General features: G+C 32.0%; 2 protein-coding genes across 3 annotated transcripts; both read right to left on the reverse strand.

Moving 5' to 3' along the window:
- Positions 1-509: 509 nt before the first annotated feature.
- LOC100776355 (uncharacterized) lies at positions 510-2,197 on the reverse strand. Its single transcript, XM_003538296.5, has 2 exons — positions 1,728-2,197; positions 510-1,633 (listed from the first exon to the last, which is right to left on the reverse strand). The coding sequence occupies exon 2, from the start codon at positions 1,577-1,579 to the stop codon at positions 626-628; it is 954 nt and encodes a 317-aa protein (XP_003538344.1). The 5' UTR covers positions 1,580-1,633; positions 1,728-2,197; the 3' UTR covers positions 510-625.
- A 7,662-nt stretch (positions 2,198-9,859) lies between these two features.
- Positions 9,860-16,086, reverse strand: LOC100776889 (uncharacterized protein DDB_G0280205). Of its 2 annotated transcripts, XM_014764170.3 has the most exons (7): positions 15,963-16,073; positions 15,568-15,878; positions 14,674-14,850; positions 13,348-13,473; positions 12,769-12,966; positions 10,886-11,050; positions 9,860-10,434 (listed from the first exon to the last, which is right to left on the reverse strand). In XM_014764170.3, exons 2-7 carry the CDS (start codon positions 15,850-15,852, stop codon positions 10,105-10,107), a joined length of 1,281 nt encoding a protein of 426 aa, XP_014619656.1. In that variant the 5' UTR covers positions 15,853-15,878; positions 15,963-16,073; the 3' UTR covers positions 9,860-10,104. The 2 variants fall into 2 exon arrangements, with proteins under 2 accessions (XP_014619656.1, XP_040862733.1); XM_041006799.1 differs by having other exon boundaries at positions 15,568-16,086.
- Between the last annotated feature and the right edge of the window lie 8,278 nt (positions 16,087-24,364).

The raw sequence follows: 24,364 nt of genomic DNA on the forward strand, positions 1-24,364 counted from the left end.
GTCCGACCCTTAAGTTTTATGTTTTATACACAAAAAAAAAATTACTAATTCCAATTTTATACAAGAGCCAAGCTAGTTTTGTCTCATCTCAATTCTTTGTCATGTATATTGGGGCTAGCCTGTGAGGTGTAACTGCATAAGCTTTCAAAAGATAGTTTGGCCAGACACATGAATTTCACTTCTTTTAAAATAAAAGCTTACGACATCAATTGAGTGCTTAGGAGACAACACAGGAGATATTCTTACTCATGTATATGCGAGAATATTTTTGCATCACATCGATCAAAATTATTTAAATATCTGGATTCTACTATTTTAGTGAGTCCAAAAACAGCTAAATCAACACAATGGAATTCATAGCAGACATAACAGATCAAAGACAAGAGATAAATGAGGGCTTTCTAAAACCTTGTTTTTTTTTTGGTCTTATATTGTGAAAGCAAAGCCAATGAGGTTCATTGAAATCATACCAAACTAAACCAATGAAACTAAATTACTGAACAAGACAATTGGACAAGGAAAGAATTTTTTTTTAACTCATTATCAAGTATGAACACAAAAATTACAATACCAAGCAAGAAGAAAAAAAAAAGAAAAAAATTGGTCCTACAAGAATCCCTCAAATCTAAGGTATGTAATCATTTTCAATGGTTGGTCTTGTGCGAGTCCCTATTGCCAATGGTGCTTTGGTGCCCCCAATAGATGCAATCTGCAAAGTTTCATTGCTCTCAGCTGCCCATTCCAATTGCTGGATCTTCATCCCTTGTCTGGTTCTCCTCACTTTAGCAACCAATAAACTCAACATAATCAACAAGAAGCATCCACCAACCAAAGATGCAACAATTATCCACACCATGGAATTGTTCCTCCCACTACCACTTCTCCCAACATCAGCAGCAACAGCAACAGCAGCAGGTGCTGGGGAAGGGGCATTAGACTCCACAACAATAGAGAAGTGCCCTTGTTGGAAAGTTGAACAAACATTCCCATGTAATAGGATGTCAAATTGCACTGAACCATGTAGATCAAAGTACACACACGTTGGCACTGACCCTAATGGTGCTGATTCCACATGAGGGAACTTGATCAAAATTGGCTTATCAGAAGCTCTTATGTCCAATTCAGGCAACTCAGAATCAGACAAATTGGCACCACTATATGACATTAGACCTAAAACAGGAGCCAAATATATGTAACCAGGCAAAGGATAAAACTTCTCAGACCAATTGCCTAAGTTATGGTACACAAAAACCAGCCTCTCTACATAAGGCTGTTCAAAAACCCCAATTGGGATCTGAAACTCTTTATAGCTTTCAACACCTCTTGTCCTCAAACTACCACTCCTGAGCCTCATTGCTGAAACTCTAATCCCATTTAGGCTTCTGGGCACTTTGCCATCATAGGGTACCCCAGTTTTTGGCCTCAAAAATGCCTTAAAGGCGCAATCTTGGAGAATGGCATCAAGGGTGCGTGATGAGATGTTGTCAGTGTCAGCTGGAAGCTGAGCACTTGAAAATTGAAGAGAAAGAAGCAGTGGCAACAGTGAGAGCAGTGCAAGGAAACTGGTTCCAACCCTCATCAAGATCTCATTCGTTCAGTCAAAAATTAAACTAAACCCACCAAGAATCCAACACTGAAAGACACAGCCAGAGATTGAGACACACAAAGAATGCAACACACACACACACACACAGAGAAAAAAAGTGAGTGAGAGAAAGAGACTTTACAGTTTAAACCACACAAAGTGACCATAAAGTGTTGACCATTCTGGTTGTTCAAAATTTGGTTCTGCTGCAGGTGCCAATGGTGGAAGGAAAAACGGTAGAAACCCCACCCCAAAGAACTAAAAATCAGATCTTTGAAGCGACCAGGTGCTTTGCTGTGGTGGGTTGGTGGGAAAATCTTGAAATTGTTGTCAAAGATTCAGTTTTGTGTTTGAGATTCAAGTAAGCAGGAAATGGGCACATCCTTGTTCTAGAAGCTGGTAGAAGAAGGAAAAAAGGAGGGGAGAAGAAGAAGAAGAAAATGGGTAGAGAAAAGAAAGGAAGATTAAACAAATTGGAAAAATATCAGGTGAGAAGCAGGAAATGTATGTGGCACCTTTGCCGTTTGAGATTGGGAAGGGGAATACTCAATGTACATGTTAATGCTAATGCATGCACATTCCTCCCTTGCTCTTTTGTTTTGTTTTGAGCTTTATTATGGGGACCCCTAATTTACCTTATTTTACAATTTACCTGGATTGTTTTTCTGTTTATGTATATGTTTTGGTAAATCTTTATCTTTTGATTCAGTCTTCTTTTTTTATTATTCAGGCATCTTTAGACTTTATTGTTCTCTTGATATATTTACTGTTTTAAAAAAATAGTTCTATTTTTTCTTCACTATTTTATTTTCTGTTTAGGTAATCTAAAGAATGATTACATTACTTTTTAGTAGGATTTGATATTTTCCATAATTATATAGTGTAGACTTTTTTTCAAGGATTATGAATTAGATGTGATTAAGTTTCAGACTTAAGATTAATTCCATTTAAAAACTTAAAACTTATAAAAATGAATAATGATATATAATATCTTATTATTTTGAAATATCTTCCTAACATTTTTTATTTTCATTTATCTCGTTTTTTCTATCACTTCATAAATTTTGTCATCTTATATTTTTTTCTCTCTTGATGTTAAATAGCATAGTAAGGATTCATGTAAAATATCTTGCAATCTCATTCAAGAGGCAAAGGTTTTAATCAGGATGGTTACAAAAATTGGATGTAAGAGCCTTTTTACTATTGGATATTGGAGAGGGATCTTAAACTCAAGATTTGTTCTTCCAAGTTCCAGCCACTAGAAACATGCCTAGGATCTCTAGCGTGTGGATCATGTCTTCTACAATAATCCTGAAAATCTGCATCATTTTCAAAAAAAATAATTTTTTATTTTCTCTATCTCTCAAACAGCTTTTAGAGGATAGCAACAAAAATTAAGAGGGGAGGGAAGATGAAACCAAACGAACACAACAACAACGGATCTAAGATTAAAAAAACAACAACTACAACAACGAACATAATAAATAAAAAATGAAAAAAGGATCTTGGAATAGCAGGTAAAGGGACTCAAGGTTGAGTACGAAGATTGTCGATTTGTGTGATTTTTGCGAGATCGGCAACCCTGGAGGTAGGATCAATCGCCCCTTGTGAAAGATCCACAACCTTAGAGGCACAAAGAGGAAGATTTGGCAGAGAAGAACGGTGGCTACACAGGGGAAGGGGTCTTGGTGGTTGGCAGTGGAGAAGGGTGTCGCAACCTATCCTACGACGGGAGTGCGGGCGAAAAGCCAAAGAAGCATTTTCCAAAAAGGAAAATGCATGGAAGTCACCACTAACGTTTATTCAAGGGAAAATGTTAGAAAAACCAAAAAGAGGTCTGCGCATTTTGAAAATAAGGGTTCAGGAGTTGTTTACGCATAGGGAAGGTATTAGCACCCCCACGCGCCCGTCACAAGGGACGACAATCTTTGATCGAGTGTGCATAACGTGACTTCAAAATTATGTATTTTTCCTTTTTATATTTTTTATTTTTTGGGGGTCGGCAAGGGTGTTGCCCTTGCTCCTACTATCCTCAAGTGCGATGAGGAATTCAGACCTACGTAGTTCTTTAAGCCTGAAAGTTTGTATGTTAAATTGATTTTATGTTTTTGAAAGATTCACTTTAATTGCGAACAAAAAGTCGTTTAAGGTGTTGGACCTTGAAACGATGTTTTAAATTTTGAAAAGCGGAGAGAATTGTTAAGACGTTGGACCTTGAAACAATCTTTTAAATTTGAAAAGCGAAGAGAATCGTTAAGACATTGGACCTTGAAACGATCCCAAGTGATATTTGATAAAAAAAAAAAAAGTTAGTTATGAGTTGATTTTATTTTGGTTTTGTTTATTAACTTTCAATCTCTTTAAAGACAACTTTACAACATTAGTGATCGGTTAAGATTGAATTTTACAAAGAAAAACGAGATTGTTGATGATAGATGGAGAAGATGAATGTGCAGATAATAACAAGGGGGACCCCTAAGGATACATAGATCACATTCAATCCTCAAAAATAAAACTAACCGACGGTCGCACGAAAAACACAGAACAAGAAAACAAAGTAAGGAATGATCACGGTCGCGATTCGGTAGCGTCTCGGCCTCGTTTCCTCTTCTTTCTTCTTCTTCTTCTTTCTCTCTTCTCTCAATTCCCCCACCTTCTAAACCTTGGAACCTCTCCTCAGCCTCCCTAGCACGCTTATTTATAGGAAAATGGGCACTTGGGGCAATGGCAGCTCACCCAAGCGAGCTGAGACTTACTCATGAAGTAATTGGCTCGCCCAGGCGAGCTGGTTCCTTCAACCTAAAGTCATTTGAGGGTCCAGGCGAGCCAGAGGCTAGCCTGGACGAGCTAGGGTCCAGGAAACAATAAAAAGACCCTTTTGTCCCTCATTTTTGGTATCTTTCGCATTCTTGATCAAAACATTGAATGATCATCCTGTTTCGCACTGTAACTAGCGTTCAACATCATGAGTCAACTAGCAAGGATCAAAAGATCAACAAACGATAGTCCCCAGACTAAATTAGGGTATGACAAAGGGGAAGGGGTCATTGTGGTTGAGGCAAAGGGCGTGGTGGTTGGGGGCAGAGGAAGAGGAGGGGTGTGGTGGTTGGGTGCGAATAAAGGGAAGGGGCATGGTGGTTAGGGGAAGAGGAGAAGAGGAAACGTGAAGGGGGAGAAGGAAATGTGAAAGGGAGAGAGGAAAAGAGAAAAGAGAAAACTGGAGGAAGGAGGGGAAGAGTCTTTTGTGTGGTTTGATTTTTATATCTTTTCTTTCTATCTAGCTCACAATATCGTGCAAAATAGTTTAGGGAAGGAGAAAAGTGAATGAGGTACCCATGCTTGTCAATGTTGACAAGTGATACTCCAATTATTTTTTAATTGTTGCATGTCATTCAGGGAAGATTTTGAATGTTTGCTACACACCTACAATGTTGATAAGTGATACTACAATTATTTTTTAACTGTTGCATGTCATTCAGGGAAGATTTTGAATGTTTGCTACACACCTATGTGACAAATTTTACCGTTTGCTACATGTGTAGGATATTATTTTAAAAAATAGATTAAATTATTGTTAAATTTATACATGAAAAATACTATAAATAGATCCAAATCAATTTCTCAATTCTCATCCTTTATTTCTCAATCTCAACATCTTGGTTTAGTTTCATTCTAAATGGATCCAAATCAATTTCACTGACAAGCTTTTACAATTTGTTGTAAAATTATCAAATGACTTCTTCTAATAAAAATTCTCAAAATTCTCCTCCATTTTTTCCCTATTTGCCACCACCACCATCAATGAAAATAGTTGTTATAAAAGTAGTTGTTATAAGAGTAGCCATTAGAAAGCAACCGCTATAAAAGTAGTTGTTAGAAAGTAGCCGTTATAAAAGTAATCGTGGTGGAACTAGCCGTTAAAAACTAATTGTTGGAAATGATGTTATATAATTGGTAAATTTCCTTTTAGATGTGCACATTTTGTTGATGAATCCAAATTTCTTTTATTCTAGCTCCACTCACTCGTAAAAAGGTTCCAAACTCTGAATTCGATAGAATTTGGAAAGAAATTATGAAACATTGGAAGACAACACTAAAAAAGAAATCATGAGGTACAACAACAAGCAGAGAATAGCAATAGACTGAGACAAAGAAAGCGCCATATAAATTGTGATTGTGAAGGTGGACATAGTTGCTTGTTGAAGGACTACTTCTCTGAAAATTTTGTATACACAAAGAGGCTTTTTCGATTCGAATGCAGAAGCCGTTATTCTTTCGAATTATAGACGCTCTTAATAATCATGATTTGTATTTCCAAATGAGATCTGATGCAACTGGTAGAAGGGATCTTTCACCATTGTAGAAGTGCACTGCAGAAATTCACATACTGGCATACGAATCACCTGCTAATAGTGTCGACGAGTATGTTAGACTTGTCAACTGCACTACAATTGAATGCTTAGAAGCTTTTGTAAAAGGTGTGAATGAGATATTTGGGGATGAGTATTTGAGAAGTCCAAACAACAACGACATCAATCACCTGCTTCAAATTGGAGAGGCACGCAGGTTTCCAGGTATGTTGGGTTCTATTGATTGCATGCATTGGGAATGGAAAAATTATCCAGTTGCATGACAAGACCAATATTGTAGAGATGATCATCGCAAACTCATAGTAATACTTGGAGTCGTTGCTTCACTGGACTCTTGGATCTGACATGCATATTATGGAGTTATAGGTTCAAACAATAACACTAACGTGTTAAACCAATCGCCCGTGTTTAATGACGTTTTTCAACGTCAAGCTCCTCCAGTGCAATTTACAATTAATTGAACCCCATATAATATGAGATACTATCTTATAAATGACATTTATCCTGATGGGGCCACTTTTGTGAAAATCATCCCCATGCCACAAGGAGAAAAAATAAAGTTATTTGCAAAATGTCAAGAATTGGCAAAACAAAAAGGATGTGAAGAGAACATTTGGTGTGCTAAAATTTTGATTTGCAATTATATGTCATCTATCATGTAACTAGCACATCGATATGATGAAGAATTATATTGGCATGTATTATACTGCATAACATGATTATTGAAGATGAACGAAATACATATAATAATAATGTTGATGTTGATTATAATCATGTAAATAAAGAGATTTCAAACATTAGGTATCTTGTGGTATTCTTGTTGACTTTGCTACATATCTATATACAAGACACTATATGCATACAAAAGGAATGTATCAACAACTTCAAGCAGATTTGATGAAACATATTTGGGCACGTTTAGATCACAACAATTACAAAATATAATTTTTCTTGCTAAATATCAATATTTTGTATTTTATTGCTTTTATATGGTATATATTTTTTGTCGATTTAATTTTAAGTGATAATTAAAAAATTTAATTATCAAAATATATATATATATATATATATATATATATATATATATATATATATATATATATATATAACACTTTAATCTAAAATCTTAAAATGAGGTTTTGATCAAAAATGTTATAAGAAAAACCTCAAGGAAAAATAAGGGAAAAAGTTGAGAAGCATTGCAAATAGGGGGTGTCAAATCAAGAAGGTACAAAGCATGTGAACTTGTCACATTGGTAGAGGTGGAAATAGCTGGTCATTGCAACTGTAATTTAATGGCACGCAGATAAGTCAATGCCACAACTAACTTCCTGTCTTAGTGGCTTTCTTCAACTGACTAAATAGGAAAAGAAAGGATGTGACAAAGTTAAGCAATTGGATCAACAAGTGTCGAACATTAATAAGAAAGTTAATATGGAATTAAATTTATAAAAGCTGACAGTGATCATAAAACTGTGTCATACAGTGCTGGTCCCTCGCGAACTTATTTTTTTCCTTCAACTTTATTCTTCAAACAATTTGACATATTGTTTTTTTTTTCACTAAGTTTATTGGTTCTTGGTTGCTGATTGGACAGCCTAAGTGTTCGATACTTGAAAATTAACAAGGATTTAGATTTAGATTTTAGAAATGGCACTAAAAAAAGGTCGTCGTCATGCATAATCAAGCATAAGATATATTTTTTTATTAGTAAATATTAATTTATTAAAATATTAATTTTATTAGCTAAGAGATCGAAACTGATAATCTTTTCATATTCCCTTTTTCCTTAGGATGAGTTTAGTTAAGACAAAAATGAAAGAAGAAAAATAAAATTAAAAATAAAAACACGCATAACGATATATTTTTACTTGTTTGATGAAAAAAATGAGAGGAAACCAAAGAAAATGATTGAGTTCTAGAAAAAAATTCTATTATTCTATTTTTCCTCCAATTTAAATTTTAAACTTTTTTTGTCTTCTCTCATTTTTTTCTGTATGTTAAACATAAAATTAATTATTCAACTTATCTTATATTAGGAAGAGACACTATTTTCAATCACTATAAAGAACTTAATATGTATCTTTCAATACTAATGTGATATGTAATTTTTTTATTTAAATTAAATAGTAAATACCACTGAATGAATTATTAACTATTTTACTGTTTACTACAATTTTCTGACTTGATGTATAGGTAAGGATTCCCTCGTATCAGCCCAAAATATTCTTCATTAAATTAAGATTCCATTTTCAATTAAGATATTTTATTATTAATATCAACTTCAAATTAACGATACTTTTAGGAATAAAATATATTTTTAAGTATAATTAGAAAATTGAATAATATTGACTAATTTTTAATTAGCATATAAATTACTTAATTTTGCTCATTTTTAAATCCGGATAGTGTATTTTATAAAAGACAAAAAAATCTTTTAAACTAAGTCTTTTTCACTAAATAAGCAAATATTAATATATTATTAAATTTAAATAAGTTAAATTAACAATACAGTTTTAGGTACATCTTTATGTCTTCAGTTAAAAATAATTTTCACTTTAAGTCTTTCAATATCAGGAAGCTGGTCCACGTGCCAACAGTAAATGAGTCACAGGCTTTAATCTCTGACTTTATGTAAAAATAAAAGTAAAACTGTATAAATTGCAACGGAACGGTCTAGAATATCAACACACGTGATTCGTGAATCTGTGATCACAAAATTTCAGTATAAAACAAAACAAAACAGAAAGAAAAACGAAACTCGATCCCTGTCTCTCGGTTGCGCATCTTGAGGAAATGCTTACTCATGCTTCACTGTACACCATCATGATGATGCGTCATGCACACACACGAATGTATGGATTAGACTTACGAAAGAAGGCTTTGTCCATTCTCACGCCTCGCCGTTTTATCATTACACTGTTTTTCTTTTTTTTCCTTAAAATTTCTTCTATTAAAAAATTGTGTGAAACTTGTATTTTTTTTGTCATTTTTATATACAGTACCTTAAATTTCTAATAAATATACAAATTTATATCAAATAAGAAATTGTAACCAACTATAAAAATACCTTTTTATTCGTAGGAGGTTTACTCGTCCTACATCACTAAAGATTTTTGGTTGCTGTACATCCTAATGAGAAAGCAATTCACATACACTCTCCATAAGCATTTTTTACATATTACAAGTTTTTAACTAAAAGTTAAATATTTTTTCACAAGGTTTTTTGAATAACAAGTACCTACATAAAGCATGTAATGAAGAATGAGATAAGAAAATAAACAAATATACACAAGAATATATGATTAAATAAATAAATAAAAAGACGCAGAAAAACTCAACTAAGAAAAGAAGAAAACTATATACTTTAAAAGTTTATATTTTCAGTTAAACTTCACATCCCCGAAGTATAAAAAGTTACTAGATTAACAAAAAATGATTTTGGTAATGGTGTTACTTACACTTCGGTCGTTAGGCTATTAGTTAGCTTAAGCTAATCTCATGCAACGAGAATCAAAGGTCGCAAAGAAATGGAACGAACATGCGCCAATTGCAAATATATATTTAGGAGGCCTGTGTTGTTTGCAGCAATAGAAATTTCTTTTTTTAATTCGTGGGAATTGTAAAAAGAATTTCCAATTACTCATATATCTTATTCAACCAATTGAATTAAAGTCCCTATCAACTCCGGAAGGAATAGAGATTTAGCGAGGAGAGAGTAATTTGGTCTCAGAAAATGAAATAAAGTTATTAATACAATTATTAAATAAAAATTGAAGGTATAAGAGTGAGAATAAAATGAATACAAATAGTCAACAAGAAGTGACTGTAATGATACGGAAACTTTTTTTTTGACAAGTATTGCTATTCAGACACTTGCAGATATAGGAAACGTGTGCTGATATAATGAAAAATAATAAATAAATAAATAAAACTCGAGTTACACAACATACGGTATAAAATTACATCAAGGTAATGTCACCCAAGATACATGAAACGAGCAGCACATAAATTATAACAAATGAAGTATCAAAAAACGGTGCATCACCATTGTAAATTGTAACAGAAGAATTTCATGTTATTTTGCATCATGTCCTGTGATAGAAGAGATACTTCTAGTCGCTTCAGAACTCCGTGAATCCTTTACAGTCACCTCATCTTGGCATCCTTTCCGGGCATGGTAGATGAGATGCCTCTGGTTAATTCTGAAGCCATGCCAAGGTTCGGTTCTGGAGACAGTGAAAGGGAGGTTGTTGATGGAGTAATAGAATCCAGGGACATCTTAGGCACTGGGGGAAGGTTAAGATGATTAACTTCAGTGACTTCCTCATTGCTCTCGTCAAAGTAGACAACATCCTGCATTGTAAGTTGGTGATACTCGACAACCTCCCTTAGAAAGCGATTCTCGCGGGCATAAACTGAGTTCTCGTGTGCCAGGCGAGCTTTTTCAGCCAGAAGAGATTCAAGTTGAAGTCGTATCTGTAATGGAAACGTTATCATGAAAAGATATAGTAGTTTTGATGAAATAGGAATAGAAGTATATTCGTAGCACATTTTCTGCGAGGTCTCAATGTGAGTTAAATCTGATAATCAAATCAATGCACAAGGCTCCCACCATTACAGCGTTTGAGGTGAGTTAAATATAAGCAGCTTTACCCTTATGTGCCGAGAATTTGAGGAGTTTATTAGGAACCATGTCATAAAAGGCATACTATAATTCAAAACATAAGTAATTGCTAACTCTGCTTACAAAATGAGTTTGAAAAAAAAAAGGGGGCATGTCTATCATAGGGAAACATAAAATATGTGAAACAAACCTCAGATGATAAGTGATAACCTTCTGTATGTCACTGAAAGATGCATACAAGAACTAATGAAATAAAAATTAAAAAAAAAACAAAAGGGCAATAAAAGGAGACAATATCCATACCAAATCATCATCATCATGGCTATCTCCCCTTTCACGATTCTCACGGAGGATTTTATTTTCTTCCTCTAGCTGAGCACATCGATCCTTTGCAAAAGCCAGATCAGCTTTGACAGTCTTCAACTCCCGAAGGAGTAGTTTGGCTTTGGCAGCCATTGCCATTGCAACCTGTGACATAAACCAAAATGCAAACAATGCATTTTATTGAGAAGACTAAGATATATCATAGAAGCAGGTAGATGATATCAAATTGGTACCATGCTAGGAATAAGTTTGCCATAAACTTTGACATTTTCGGATTATGAAACAAACATACTGGAAATCAACTTTTTTTCTTTTGGGCATATATATAAATCAAGAATATTAAACATGGTATTTTATCTTTAAAAGTACACAAAAGGAAATACAAACAACAATAATGTGTTATTGAAAGAATCCAATCCAACACATGCTATACAAGAATAGTAAAGGCAAAAAAGAATGAGTTGAGAGAAACCTGAAAAGTAACACCAAAGTATTAATTTGGCATTACTCTTTGCTTCAGCTGTAATGTCCATAAGACTGACCAAACAAAATTATGGTCAAGTGCAAGTTTTAGGGCACCAAAGTTTTTTATAAATGATTATGGGTTTGCAAATTAATTTTGTGGTAGATGGAATTAGTGATTAGAATTTAGAAGGTGAGAAGGGATATATTCAATGGGAACTAAGGACATAAGCATCATTATAGAATCACAAACATGAAAGTATGGTAAGTTGAAAAGTACTAATACAACTTAAAAAACACTAACTTTACAATCCTTTGATGTTTGAACATCAAGGGTACCCTTCTACAGAAATATCTTCTCCCTCTTTTTTTGTTTTTAGCTAGACATTTCATAAAACAAATTCATCTGTAAGAAAGATGCAACTGTTTGTGAAAAATAATTGTTTTAGAAAAACTAGCTGATGCACTCTGAATCTTTCTCCAAACTGAATAATCATTGCAAAATAAAAAAAAAATTACACATTTCATATTCAAATTTCAAATGTCTCTAAACTCAATTATATTTAACATAAGAATATTGATATATATATATATATATATATATAAAATTTTAACAAATTAATAAGAAAAAAACCATGTGTAGATTTGACAGTCCAGCATTCATAACATGGATGACCCAAACTCTACAAATAAAAAAAGAAAAATGGTAGCCTTCTTTTGACTCAATTACACCCCTTAACCACAAAGGTCAGACTAAACTATTGCCACCTATTACAATAGCAGTGCATATTGGACAAATACATATTCTACTTTTAAAGAAAAAACATGAAAATATACAGAAGATATTAAATAAGGTGGTAATTGAATTTTTTTTTCTTTATCAGCAAATCAAAGTAGTAAAAATTTATACTGCACGAATATGAAGCACAGCTGCATATGTTTGTGATTTGTTTGACATGGTCACTCAACACAACACACCAAGTCACCAACACATCTGATTAGTAATTTTAGAATTCAAAAAGATAAAAAGAAGTTCATCGTGTAATAAATGTATTTTTATTCAGGTACTTATGTTTCAAATTTTGGTGTGATTGTCTCTATATCATGTACATTATCAAATTGTATCTTCACACCCCATGTGTTTATTTCCATGAATCCTAAGATAGAAGCTTCAATAAATGAACACATTCAAAATCCTCCAACTTCAATCACATCTCAATTATTTGATCAACTGAATCTGATAAAGCAAGATATTTATAGCACAAACAAACAAAAGAGAAAATGTAAACAACAAAAAAACTAAGAAAAAAGTTAGAATGTTGAACACTTTTGATGCTGCACAACTTAACCACGCAGGTACTTTTACCACATAAAAAAGTGATACACAGTTGCCACCTTACGTCGCGAGATGCCTTCAGTTGAAGTTCTTGATCTGTTTGCTTTGGTGACATCTGGTTCCGCAATTGGGATTGATGCACTGTAGTAGAATGGTTTGTCTCCTGATTTTGTCCTACAGAGTTTCCAGGCTTCTTCCTAATATGTTTACGAGTTTCCTGAATGATATCTGAAGTCCGATTCTCAACAATTGTTAAACCTTCCTGCACAAGTGAATTAGCACAGGTGCTAAGAAGATCACAACACATCCTTTTGGGAAGGGAGAAGGTGAGAGAAAGAGAAATTTGTATTTGAAGCTTGACAGGAAATAATATAACCAACAACCTATGACAATACAATCCCATCCCTATCTACATAGGCCCAAGGCCCAAGCCCACAAGGCAAATGCATAAGTAAAAAATATGAAGTAGAAATAAAAGGGCACATACACCATCCTGACCACAACTAAGAATGCTAATATAGATCTAAATATCTAATACATTTTCAAATATGGAAGACACTAAGTAAAGAACATGTTTATAATTACACAGGAGAGAAATATAAATATATAATACATAAGCAAAAATGTTGGTATCAAAGCTCACCTCCAAGGATTTACCGATGGTACCACCAATATGAGTAAGAGAAGATGTGAAAGCATCTAATCCCTTTATAAATGCTGGACTGTCCCTTTTGAGATTGCTCTCCTCTAAGTGATTTGAATTTTGGAACTACAAAGAGAATGAGAATAGCATCCAATTTTAATGAACAAGCAGCTATTACTAGTCCAATGAAAGAATATCACAACAATTCAAATTCAGAAATTTGAAGTGTATATATATTGCCCCTCTTTGGTGTTCTGCTAATAGTTATCAGTTATCTCAACAGAGTTGCCATTTCAAACACACAGATTGGCCAGTTTTGCAGCACTTTTTTCCTTGTGTAATCTGTGGGATTCCTTATCCATCTTTTATTTGTACTTCCCCTTCTTTCGTTTTCTCAGATATTTTCAAACCTTTTGTTTCTATTAAAAAATAAATAATTAGATAAAGCACGTACACTCTCCAGCAGGCTAGCCTTTAACATGCAAGTGTGCAAGAAGTGTGTCCATAACAGTCATTCCCACACAGCAGCAGCAGAGAGTGGCTGACCACAAAAATATCATAGTGCCATAGTGGAATAATGGATAGCAGGATAACCACTATTTTGAACTTGAGATATGCCTTACATCAATTATACTACTTACACTCGTGTTGAAGACTTAAAACTAAAATTAAAGGCATATTCATCGAGAATGGATGAAGCCATTATTGCTAATCAATGGGAACTAGAGAGCACAGAACTACACATTAAAGGCCTATGACAAACTTTGACAGAGGTGAAAGAACAGAGGATAAAACAGAGCAACATTGTATGAGTCAGGGATAGGCCAGAACAGTTACAAGCTTGCTTGTAAATGGCTGGAAAATGCTGTGTGATGTCAGAAATCTTGACGGAGAAAGGTGGGTCTTTGTCGGAGAGAAGGGTTGGAATTCCTTACAGAGTAGACAGGGCATGCAAGTGAGGGGAGGAATAGGGTTTCTAATTTGATTTTATTATATGAAAACGGGGCTAAATTCCAAGATTGTCCCATAAAACAGCACCAAATAGCATGGTTCCAGAACCAGAAAAGGGATTTTCACTCGTGAACACTAAACCATAAGAGACGACCATTATTTCAAGCAAACAAGGCCGCAATTAAAACTACAGCACTGGAATATGATTATTTTCAATGATGAATCTACACTAGCATTCCAAAATATTGACCTCATTCAAAACTTTAGTTTCAAATCAATGAAATCATATCAAACTAACTTTTATTTTCCAGACATAACATACAAAGCAGCATCTCTACTGAGAATTTGAGATATAATTCTAATTTCTAAACTCACCTTGCTCCTAGATGCTACACCAGGAAATTGTGACCTCCCCGTCTCAGACATTTCAGATTGCTGGGGTATATTATCATCTTCAATAATTGATTTGGCTTTTCTGGCCAGAACACCCCAAAATCCATTCTTGGACTCATTCATGTTCTTCATAGATGTATATTCATAGGGTCTTGAATCCTATATATACAAAGCACCACATTTAGCAAAATGACACTACCATTTTACTCAACAGAATGATACATTAAGCTAAATCCAAAGAATATTAATTAAAGGAAACAGAGAGAAAGTAAGTAAGTAAGCATATATCTAGAAATGCATTTCCAACCTTCAACACATTAATTGTAATAGATATTTCATCCAGTTTCTACTTTTAAGTATAAAAAAAATGGAACTGGAATTATACAGACATCAACAATTAAAAGAAGCAGGCTTTAACACGTGGCCAAACATCTAATAAAAGAATTCATCAAGCGAGAGAGGATTATGCAAAAGACGAGAAGGCACCCTCAGCAAAATACAGAGCTATTCAAAAACACTAGTACAACCCTAAAGGCCAAAAATTGCTGATATGAAGGTATTCTAAGGATGTGAAGTTTATACTTGACTTGACAAAGTTGATGTGAAGTTGACACTTTTGACTTGACATTAGTTTTTGACCAATTTTGTTGAAGTCAATTTGACCAAACTGAACTCTTCTTATTTCCCACTGCCTCTTCAGCACTTAAATTTTCTTAAATTTCATTCTCTCAGCAAGTAAATAATAAACCCTATCCCAAAGAAACCTCACAACCAATACACAATACACATACACAAATTGAACACAAACAATGGAATATTATTAGTTTATTACACTCATCGAATTTTCAAAATTTCCAGAGAGAGAGAGAGAGAGACCTTGGAGGAAGGAGGAGGAGTTGGAGTAGGTTGAGAAGGAGAAACCGGAGAAGAAGAAGCAGAGGAGAGACCGTAGAGAGAGGAAAGCGAAGAGTCGCGACGCGCCGAAGAAGCTCTGATAGCTTTGGCAGCAAGCGAAGACGAAGACGACGACGAAGCGGAACCTTCAACGTCGTCGTTTGGAGGCGGAAAGGGATTGTTAGGGTTCCGAGTCGCCGCTTCTTCTTCGAAAGTCGAAAAAGAAGGCTTCGAAAACCCTTGCTGCTGTCTCCGCCGATACGCCATCGTACCAATCAATCAAACTCCAATTTCTGGATCGAACGAATCACTGTTAAAGAAAAAGAAAAAAAAACACCGAAACGAACAAATAAACGAACGAACGGAACTAGCGCCACCGTGTCGGTGCTTCCAGAATCCGGATCCGATAGCGAACCACCGCCGAATGATGAAACGTAGCACTGTGTGTGATAGCGTTTATCGAAATTAAATTTATTTTTTTAATGTAATAAAAAAATTGGATAACGCATACTATCAGTGTCTGCCTCTACCTCTTTCTTTGTCTTTAGTGTCTCGCATAATAATTTAATTAATAATTAATAATATGATAAATATGGATTATTTAAAAAATACTCATAGAAAAACATTCCGATGATAATATTTAATCATATTACACGTGATTCAAGGAGTGAGAATTTTTTTTCACTTGTGGATGTACTTGTATGATTAATAAGTCAATAAATTCATTCATTTGCATGGAGAATGAATGAGTATTTTTTACAATAAATTTAAAATATAAAAGAGAAGCAAGATCATATAATATAAAAAAAATTATCCAATCATTTAATTATAATTCATAGTATATTATTGATTTTAAACAATGATATGTGATTGAAAAATAATATATAAGTAAATTAACAAATAATACATCTTAAAGTGAATCCATAATTATTATATTTGGGACAAAACATAATAAACTTATTTGTTTCTTATAAAAAGGACAATAAAGCATATTTTATTATTTTATAATTCTTATAATTTGGCATTTCTTTAAAGAGTGTTTGGAAAAAAAATATAGATGAAAATAAACAAGAAATAAAGTAAAAAATATAAGTGTTTGATTTAAGAAAAAAAATAATAAATAATAAAATATTATTTTATTCTTATAGTACTTTAAGAATGTGATCAAGGCCATAAAAATTCATTCATGCAAAGGAGTATTAATTGACATGTTTGGCATTAGGAAAAATTTTTGTTTCTAAGTTTAAAATGTTTGTTTTTTATGTTTGATTTATTATTTAAAAAAATAAGATGTTCAGTCAAAAGACATTTATGTCTTAAACATTAATTAAAACTCTTAAATATTTTAAATACATGTAAATAAATACAAATGATAAAAATGGTATATGATGTCTATCAGATCATGACTTGTATTTTTTAAACTATACATTCATGTAAGACGATTTGGCATAGCATTAAGTAATACATATAAAAGCTTCATAATATTTTGTATATGAGATTCTCTCTTGAAGAAAATGTTCTCTTAGTATCTCTCAAAGTCCTATGAAAAATAAATGAAATCTACACCCTAAAAATGATGATCTTCATCAAAAAGGGCATTGTGTAGACTTTACGATGGAAGGAAGAAGTGATTTCATTGCTGAAGTATAAGACAACATGGACTCTACATGAAGAAGGAATGCGCATTTAATGCAAGCATTAAGTGCTCCAATGCTCTCAAGATTTCAAACAAAAAATAAAGTGAAGAATCTATTCGCTGAGAAACAACAAATACTCGAAAAAAGAATGTTATACATAAAAGAAGCTTTGAAGATACAAGACATCAATCTAACATTTTTTTAATTCTTGCTTGTAAAGATTTCCATATAGATTCTAAACTCTCAAAATATCTTCTAAACCTTGAGAGAAAAGACTAAAGTGCTGAGAGAGATATATGTATGTAAGACGATCTCATATCAGTCATTATGCAAACTTCCAACAAATTTTGTTGATTTGTTTAGAGCCAACAATAGCTTGGGTAGAGCTTGTCTTTGTAAAAGCCAAAAAAGAATACTTGTAACTTTTGATTAGTTAGTGAAAACTTAGTGGGTTGGCAAGAACTAAAATAGTCTCAATGTAAAAATATACTAGTATACCTTAGTCTTTCTTAGATCTTAGTCTTTTCATTAACTAAGAAAGAATTCAAATTTATTTTTAGATCTTATATCTATTTTTGATCGGTTAAGAAAATTATTTTCCCATCGTTTGATAAAGTCTTTCTTAAATAAATATTATCTCTTTTTAGTTAAATCTACATTAGACAATAAAAGTGTTTTCAGCTAAAGAAAAAGTTTAAAATTTCTAAAAACACAATTCAACTTCATTCTTGTATTATTTGTTTCTACGTAAGATTTCCAAAAATATTATTTTTAGAGAACTTTTTTCACTTATGTTTCTCAAAAAGTTATTTCCATGAGAAGGTGGGAATCTAAGGAGGCATTTACTTGCACTTTTGTTTCATGTTTTTATTTTTTTTCATTTTCCCTTTTCATTACTAAATTGTCACCTTATCTTTAATTTGTTTTCTGTTTTCAAAAGGCTGTATAGAAAACACTGAAAATAACTTCTTTTTTTATACTTCCTGCCAAATCTTTGACAACAATAAATTGATTAAAAATAAAGAGAATTTTTTTTATTAGAAATAAAACCAAAAAACAAAGGTGCAAGTAAATGCCCTCTTAAATACTCAATGGAACAACATAAAAAATACTCAATAGGTAGCTCACTTAGAAACACATGTGTGGGGGAGAATCTGAGTTCAATTATCGCGTAATACATCATTGTAGAGGGACAAAGAGTTTTTAAATATGACTAAATTTCAATTGAGGAGTAATCTTATAGTCGATCCAAAAGATCGAAACTAAGAGCCTACAGCCCTAATTACGGTGGTATCAAACCACAAAATGCCCTTTTAATTTTTTTCAAGTTGAAAAAAGTTTTATTCTAGTAAAAAAATAAAAAATTATATTATTCTTATTAAATTATTTGTAGTGATAAATAATAATAAAAAATTAATTATTATTTTGATCTTTTAATTTGATTTTAAATTTTAATTTAATCCTCTTATTATTTAAAAGTTTAATTAGGTCCTCTAATTTTTAAAAATAATTCAATTAGATCCTTTTATTTTTAAGATAGGTTCAATTTGGTTCCTTTTTCTTCCATTTGCTCCAATTTTTTAATAAAAGAATATCAAATCAAACTTTAAAAATAAATTAGAGGAACAAAATAATAATTAATCCTAATAAAAAATTATGAGAAAATTCTATTCAAACTAACGGGAAATTTTCTATTCTCAAAAAACATATACGTATAAATATTCTAGTTCAAGAAACAGTATTTATGACTAACCTCTTATTTCATTTTCTTTCACTTTAGGGATTCGTTCTACTCCTAAAATAGAGTTAAGATAATTTAATGATAAAAGATATTAAAAAAAAAGCTGAGAAATTGTGAAATTATTAAAGTAGTTTATGACTTCTATAATACATACATACTAAAATGTTTTTAAAAAGGAGATGTAGACGTGATTTTCTCTAAAGTTTCATAAAATAAATTACTTTAAAATAAAATAAAAAATTACATGTAATATTCTCCAAATAAATTGATTTGATTGAAGAGTTATTTTATACTCGTGTATAATCTTTTTTTCTTATGAGTTTAATGAATTCTGTAAAATAATTTTATTTGGTAATTCAATTATAAATAATTTTTCATATGATTTTTAAAGTAATTATCATAAAAATTAATAATTTTATACATAATAAATTGTAATTGAATGACAGTATAATTTTTTTTTACAATATTAATATATAATATTTTTTTCTCTTATCTTATTACGTAATTGTAATAATTGTATTTAAGGAACAAACTGAAAAATGTAAAATTCATCTTGAGACGACTTCACTAAAGATGTTTCCATCTGAATTTGGTCACGTAGTGCTAACCATTTTGGTGGACAAATTGGCAAGAAAACATATTGTCTTTTGAGAGAAAATATCACATAAACAAATTTTGTAAATAAATTCTATTATTCAAATAACTTTTTAAAGTTTCTATACAGTACAACATGTTTATCTTCTATCACATTATTGGGCAATCAACTTACTCATACCCACAAAGAATCCTGAAAAACACAATAAAAATTACATTGTAAAAAAATGATAACAAATACAAGAATTTAAGATGATTCGACACTTCTTGTCTAAGTCCACAAAATCGTTTCAAAAAGTACTTCATTATTACAAAAATGATTACAAGATTTTAACTCACCTCAAATAGTATATCACTCTACAAACCCGAGTACCCCACTCGATGGTTACAAGAAATGATAACACTTTGACACAAAGACATTTTTTTCTTAACAAAATGATTTTGTTTCACAATCTCTCTTCTTACACGCTCTTTCTTTATGTGTTGTTTCTTCATTAAATTTCTTCTCTATTTATAGTGAAGATTACCAGCAACTATAGTAAATAAGTTCTCTTGGAAGTTAAAACAAAAACAACTTCCAATGCATCCATTCAAATAATCTTCATATAGTAAAATACAATCTTTCACTTTGCATTTAAGCCACCTAAATCATAATGATAAAAATTCAATTCCCAATATGCATGCACCTTATCTTTTGGCTTGAAACTCTGCAATTCTCCCCCTCAAGTTAAAAGAGAAATATCCTTCAATCAAATTGAAAGTGAACAAACTCCCCTTCCAACGGAAGTCTCTCCCAACACTTCGACAACATTAGAAAACTTCACTTTCTTCTTCACTTTGCTATCATGGTTTCTCTTCAAGGCTTGTTCGTCCAAATAACAAAAGTTACCTTTATTTTTCTGAAGGTTATCTTTATTTTTCTATCCTCGCAACATCCAAGTATCAAACATCTCTCGATCTCTGCAAATATGCTTTGAGGCAGTAGAATCCATCACCCATTTTATTTTAGCGACCTCGTCATTTGTTGCCAAAAACACATCATCTTCATCACTTTTTACCACATTAGCTTGGGAGTTGGCACCATTTTTGTTCATATCTCTTAATTTCTTCAAGTCCTCCTTCATTTGTTTGCACTTCACTTGCACATGACCATTCTCCCCGCAATAGTAACATTGTATGTTACTCATATCTCGTTGCGGATGCGATTACGATTTTGATCTTCCTCTTGGACTATCATGCCTCCTTGAATGATTCCTCCCTCGCTCATACTCCACCACAACTATTGCATTGTGTTCATCATCAACATTTACAGTTCTCATCATTCTCTCATTTTCTCTAAGAGTGTGAATCACCTCATCCAAATTCAAAGTTGATCTTCCCACAAGCAATGTTTGAACCAAAGCTTTGAAGGACCTTGTTAGTGAGGCCAATAACAACAGCGCCTACTCCTCATCAGAAAGTTTATCATATACATTCAACAATTGACTTACTAGTTGATTAAACTTGTTGATGTGATCATGAAGATCTCCTCCTATCTCCATTTTGAGTTGATACAATTCCATCTTCAAACAAAGGCGACTAGTTAGCGACTTTGACGCATAAATATTCTCAAGCTTTTCCCACAAGGCCTTCGGTGTTGTCTCCTTCAACATGTTGTGTTTTATCTCGAGAGAAAGGGCTAACCGAATCGTGCTCACAATCCTTTTTTGGATCTTAGTCCACTCAATTTCATTTATAGAAGTCGGCCTTTCATCTTCTAACGCCTAATCAAGACCTTGTTGCACCAAAAGGTCTTGAATAGTACTCTGCCAAATCATAAAATTTATTTTTCCATCAAACAACGGTATCTCAAACCTTTGTGTGTTCCTGGTCATAGCTCTGATACCACCATTGGGCAATCAACGCTCTTACAAACAAAATTGCTCACACCCATAAAGGATTGTGAGAACACAATAAAGATTACACCATAGAAAAATAATAACAAACACAAAAATTTAACGTGGTTCGGCACCTCTTGCCTACGTCCATGGAACTATCTCAAAAAGTATTTCACTATCACAAAAATGATTACAAGATTGTAACTCACCCCAAATAGTGTATCACTCTACAAACCCGAGTACCCCACTCAATGGTTACAAGAAATGATAACACTCTCACACAAAGACATTTTTCTATCAACAAAGTGAATTTGTTTTACAATCTCTTTTCTCACACACTCTCTTTTCATGTCTTGTTTCTTCATTAAATCTCTTCTCTATTTATAGTGAAGATTACCAACAACTATAGTAAATAAGTTCTCTTGGAAGTTGAAACAAAAATAACTTTCAATGCATCCATTCAAATTATCTTCATCTAATAAAATACAATCTTCCACTTTACGTTTAAGTCACTTAAACCTTATTGATAAAAATTCAATTTCCAATATGCATGCACCTTATCTTTTGACTTGAAACTCTACACATATTATCACATATTAAACAAGATAGTTATACTGTGACAGATCAGAAATCCATCAAAAGTTGAAGACGATTAATGACAAATAAATAACAATAACTATTTTTTATGCCATAGCCTCTGCATAAGAGTACCCACATTCATAAAACAAATTACATGTATCGAAATCTTAAACTTGCAATTGTAGATATGGATGTGTATATAATTGATTTCCACATTTTATTGTTCCATTATTACTAACATAATTTTAGATTGAGTTAACTTTTGCCTCTTAAAGGAACCAATGTATCACTGTAATTCTGTGGATCAAGCATAAGCTTTTTGGTGGAAGGTGGCCCATAAGCACAATGCATTTTTTATATGTAAAATAGTCCATTTTTAAGACATCATTTCCAATTTAGAAAGAAAATATGGGACGTTTGTTTTAATCTATAAAATATGAAATGGTTCATTGTTTATTTAAGTGTTTGAGTAGCTTTCTAATATCAACTAGCAACTCAAATAAAGAATATTACATTGACTTTTATGAATAAAGACTAAACTATTCCTAAAAGAAAGACTAAACTGTTATCAAGTTAAAAAATTGATTGAATTTTTTTTAATCATCCAGTTTATTTTGGAGAAAAGATTCTAATTAATCTAGATTTTGATTAGGAGATAAGTAAAGTCAGACTAAGAATTATTTCTACCAAAGATTAAACTTGGATAATATTCGAACGATTCAATCTTAAATTCATCACATTAACTTATACCCACCGAATAAATTCATCTACTAAGTTAATATAGAAGGACTAATTTAACATATTTCTATATATTTTCTTTCTAATTCTAGTTATTACTAAAATGCATTTAATTTCCTTATTTAATTTAAAATAGAATAGTACAAATATAAAATAAATTTTAATTTAATTTTTGTCCATTAAATACACTTATATACATCACAAACTATGAAGTTTTTTCAGGTTACCAAAAAAATAAGAAAAATAAAATTTAGTATGATGAAATAATTAAATAATAAAAATTTGTATTCACTCTTTTACTTATTCTTATTTTAAAAAACATTACTTATATAAAGTCATTAAACATTAATATATTGTAATTCTTTTGATATCAAATTGTAAATGCAAATAACACAAAAGGATGATTGAATTGTGTTTTTAGAAATTTATAACTTTTTTAAGACTGAATATATGTTTATCGTCTAATGCATATAAACCTAAAACCACTTAAAAAGATTTTGATTCAAACTTTATCAGATGATGAGAAAAATAATTTTCTTTATAAAACACAAAGAGATATAAGATCTAAAAACAAATTCAATACTTTGTCAGATCAAGCAATATAAATAAGTACACAAAGAATTTATATTGATTCATCTTAAACCCAAGACTACGTTTAGTTCTTGACAATTATCAAATTTCCAAAACTTATCAAAGTTATAAGTAGTCATTTCTGACTCTTACACTTACAAGCTCTACCAAGCTACGGCTAGCTTTAAACAAATCAACAAGATTTGTTGGAAGATTACATACTGACTAAATATGTGATCGCCTTACATACAAATATATCACTCAACACTTTTAATTTTTTTCTCAATGTATACAAGGTGTTTTGAGAACTTAGTATCTTTACAAGAATTTACAGAAAATTTTACAAGAAAGAATGAAAGAATAAAATTGTGTAGTTGATTTGTGCCTTGTTTCTTTGAATTTTCTTCTATATATAACTTTCATCACCAAGTATTTGTTGTCTCATAATGGTTGAATTTTTCACTTTGGTCTTCATCCTCGAGTCTGAAACATTTAATGTTTGCATTAAATGTACATCCCTTCTTCATGCAAAGCTCATACTGATAGGTTAGTGTGCCTTGTACTCTAGCAGTGAGTCATTTCTTTCATCATTGTAGGTTTGCAATAACAACGTGTCTTTTGATGAGGATTAATGTCTTCTAGACTATATACCCCATTTATTCTTCATAGAACTTCGACCGATCCTAAGAGAATGTTTTCTTCACGAAAGAATATCAGACACTGCGTCCCAAGTAGTAAAGTTAAAATGGAAGTTCGAGTATCATATCTATAGGAACTTTGTTTGTACTTAGGTAGATGAATATTTTATTGATAAAACAAGTTAAAGAAAATTGACTTAAAAAGTTATGAGAAAAACAATAATTTAAATTAACAGAAAATTAAATCAAACAAGAGAAGAAATTAAATTAATTAATTAATTAATTAAAGACATAAAAGATGAGAAAATCAAATATTATTGTAGAAGGAAATTCAGAAGATAAGAATGTTGGGAACTTAGCCTACTAGAGCTACTCTTTGATGTAATGTTAATAATTTTTCTCTAT

The sequence above is a fragment of the Glycine max genome, chromosome 11 (assembly GCF_000004515.6).
Source record: "Glycine max cultivar Williams 82 chromosome 11, Glycine_max_v4.0, whole genome shotgun sequence".
Classification (NCBI taxonomy): domain Eukaryota; kingdom Viridiplantae; phylum Streptophyta; class Magnoliopsida; order Fabales; family Fabaceae; genus Glycine; species Glycine max.

Excerpts from the sequence above, each read along its gene's own strand:
- LOC100776355 (XM_003538296.5), bottom strand. The coding sequence starts at position 1,579 with ATGAGGGTTGGAACCAGTTTCCTTGCACTGCTCTCACTGTTGCCACTG.
- LOC100776889 (XM_041006799.1), bottom strand. The coding sequence starts at position 15,852 with ATGGCGTATCGGCGGAGACAGCAGCAAGGGTTTTCGAAGCCTTCTTTT. Across the intron at positions 13,474-14,673 it reads GTGTAGCATCTAGGAGCAAG|TTCCAAAATTCAAATCACTT; the intron begins GTGAGTTTAGAA and ends TTCTCTTTGTAG. Across the intron at positions 12,967-13,347 it reads CCATCGGTAAATCCTTGGAG|GAAGGTTTAACAATTGTTGA; the intron begins GTGAGCTTTGAT and ends TCACTTGTGCAG.